The sequence below is a fragment of the Gopherus evgoodei genome, unplaced genomic scaffold, assembly GCF_007399415.2.
Source record: "Gopherus evgoodei ecotype Sinaloan lineage unplaced genomic scaffold, rGopEvg1_v1.p scaffold_113_arrow_ctg1, whole genome shotgun sequence".
Lineage (NCBI taxonomy): Eukaryota > Metazoa > Chordata > Testudines > Testudinidae > Gopherus > Gopherus evgoodei.
This window is the reverse complement of record NW_022059776.1, coordinates 53,532-56,368: the sequence shown is the minus strand read 5'-3', so window position 1 is coordinate 56,368 and position 2,837 is coordinate 53,532. Positions and strand designations below refer to the sequence as shown.

The following is a 2,837-nucleotide window of genomic DNA, read 5'->3' as shown; positions in this document are numbered from 1 at the left end:
ACTCCTGTATATCAAAAACCAGCAGGAAAATTGTTGGAATATTTCCAGGAAGGAGCAGTGGTACCTTTACTCCTTAATTCCTTTTGCTTTAGAAAGTGTTTCAGAAGTGATCCACATACTGTTTGCAATGGCTTTGTGTTATTAACCCTTTGTTCAGCAAAGAGTTATATGATTCTGCCACCTCGTAACTGACCAGAAGCTGTTTCTAACACCTACATTCAGGGTCATGAACAAAATCCCTTTGCAATAAATGTGCAAGACTTTCCAAAAAGACATGAGAGAACAGAACCGCTGGTCTGTGTTTCAGGAGAGTAGAGCTGAGTGCAGGAAAGGGGAGTGTAATAGTGGTTGTATATAATTTGAACCCACTAATGCTTACATGAGAATGGCTGAAGTAACTTGCACACTCAAGTTACTTCCTTACTTACGGATAATAGTGCAAACCTAGTGTTTTCACTATTTATCCATATGTGTCATTATCCTCACATCCACCCAACTGAAGTAACTGTCTGTGTCATCTTCTCACTTGCCAAATATCTACAGACTATGGCATGGGGAGAGATCAGAGAGTGAGAAGAGATGCCGATAGCCCGGGAACTCTAAGGGATATCTACAGCAGAGAGATTCTAGAGCCCTCAGCAAGGTTGTGTGAGGATGAAGAGAAGGCTGTAGGACAGGGGTCGGCAGCCTATGGCACGGGTGTTGAAGGTGGCACTCAAGCTGATTTTCAGTGGCACTCACACTGCCCGGGTCCTGGCCACCTGTCTGAGGAGATCTGCATTTTAATTTAATTTTTAATGAAGCTTCTTAAACATTTGAAAAACCTTATTTACTTTACATACAACAATAGTTTAGTTACATATTATAGACTTCTAGAAAGAGACCTTCTAAAAATATTAAAATGCATTACTAGCACGTGAAACCTTAAATTACAGTGAATAAATGAAGACTCAGCACACCACTTCTGAAAGGTTGCCAACCCCTGCTGTAGTATGATTGAACTCTCTGGATTCACTCAATAATAGACCAGGCAAAGCACTTCAGTTCCTCTTGGAGGGATTTTTGAGGGTCAGAGTGTATCACCAGGAGCAGTTGATAAGGGAAAGTTAAAAGAGTCCGGTTCTGATTGAATTTATACATTTATATCTGGGGTGATGCCATTCAAGATAATGTTATTGAATTAAGAATTTGTGCCAAAGAATGTATCCTATGTACTACAAATAGGCAGTGGCTTAATTTGGACTATCAGGAGTAGAGAAATTTAAAAATTATATATAATGAGACAATGGAACACGTTTATAAATAGCTTCAGTGCAGGACAGATAAATACAATCACAGTTTTTCGCATGCATTTGCCAGGTGTTTACACGCATCTCATAACACAATGGATCACATTAAGAGGTGGAGGGCCAGAAAGTGTCTGTGGGAAAGTCACAGCTGTAAAATCACACAGCGCTGAAATAGATTGTGGAACTCTCAGCCACAAGACATCAATGGGGCCAAGAGTTTAGTTCAACGAGGTACTGGACGTTTATACAGATAACCTGAAAATACAATTAGAGTAGAGAGGATTGTTTCAAAAACTCTTCCATCAGATCTAAACTTTCCTGACTTGCACCGCAACATTTGTGGGTGCAGATTATTTCAAAGCCTTCTACTGCAGGGTGTCTTCCACTTCCTCTGAAAGATCTAAAACTGGCCACTGGATACTAGGCTGCATGGAATATGGGTCTGATCCACTCTGGCAATGCCTATCTGCCATGTAAATCTAAGACTATGTTTTTGCTGATCTTTCTTGAGCTCCTTGGAGTCTCTCGACTGGCACTGATGTCATCTAGTCTCCTGTTATTTTTCCTTTTAGGAAGGAAAGTTCAGAACTACTCGGATCTGTCCAGTCCATTATGTCAGCTGTCAATAACACGAACTTCAACTGTGCAGTGTTCCTTCTCATCGGGATACCTGGGCAAGAAGACGTCAATCTCTGGATCTCTGTCCTCTTCTGCTTAGTGTATGTTATTTCAATAGTAGGAAATTCAGTCATTCTCTTCATTATAAAAACAGACCCAAGCCTCCATGAGCCCATGTACATTTTCCTTTCCATGTTGGCTGTCACAGACCTTGGCTTATCAATATCCACCATATCGACAACACTAGGTATATTTTTGTTTAACTCTAGGGAGATCAGCCACGATGCCTGTTTTGCCCAAATGTTCTTCATCCACTTGTTTGAATGCATTGAATCCTCTGTGCTGTTGTTGATGGCCTTTGACCGTTTCATCGCTATCCATGACCCACTGAGATATGCTTCCATCTTAACCCTGCCTAGAATAGGTAAGATGGGACTGGTGTGTGTTCTCAGAGGAGTGACTGTAATGCTCCCATTCCCTATTCTCCTTCAACAGTTCCAATATTGTCGATCCAATGTCCTCTCCCATTGCTACTGCATAAACCAGGATGTCATGAAGATGGCTTGTTCAGATATCAGAATAAACAGCATCTATGGCTTGTGTATTACTCTCTTGACCGAGGGGTTGGACTCGCTGCTCATCTTCCTCTCTTATGTGATGATCCTCAAAACAGTGCTGAGCATCACGTCCCAGGAGGAGGGTCTCAGGGCCCTGAACACCTGCGTGTCCCACCTCTGCGCCGTCCTTCTCTTCTACACACCAATGATTGGCTTGTCTCTGTTACACAGATTCGGGGAGGGCTCTTCTCCCTTGCTTCAGATTCTCCTGGGCTACATTTCCCTGCTTGTCCATCCCTTGATTAATCCCCTTGTGTACAGCGTGAAAAGCAAACACCTTTGTGCGAGGATACTCAGGGTGTTCATCAAGTGA

At 42.3% G+C, this 2,837-nt stretch overlaps 1 protein-coding gene across 1 annotated transcript; it reads left to right on the top strand.

Moving 5' to 3' along the window:
• Positions 1-1,901: 1,901 nt before the first annotated feature.
• Positions 1,902-2,837, top strand: LOC115639742 (olfactory receptor 51G2-like). Its single transcript, XM_030542691.1, has one exon. The coding sequence runs from the start codon at positions 1,902-1,904 to the stop codon at positions 2,835-2,837; it is 936 nt and encodes a 311-aa protein (XP_030398551.1).

Bases quoted from the DNA above. Each gene is read 5' to 3' on its own strand.
- LOC115639742 (XM_030542691.1), top strand. From the start codon at position 1,902: ATGTCAGCTGTCAATAACACGAACTTCAACTGTGCAGTGTTCCTTCTC.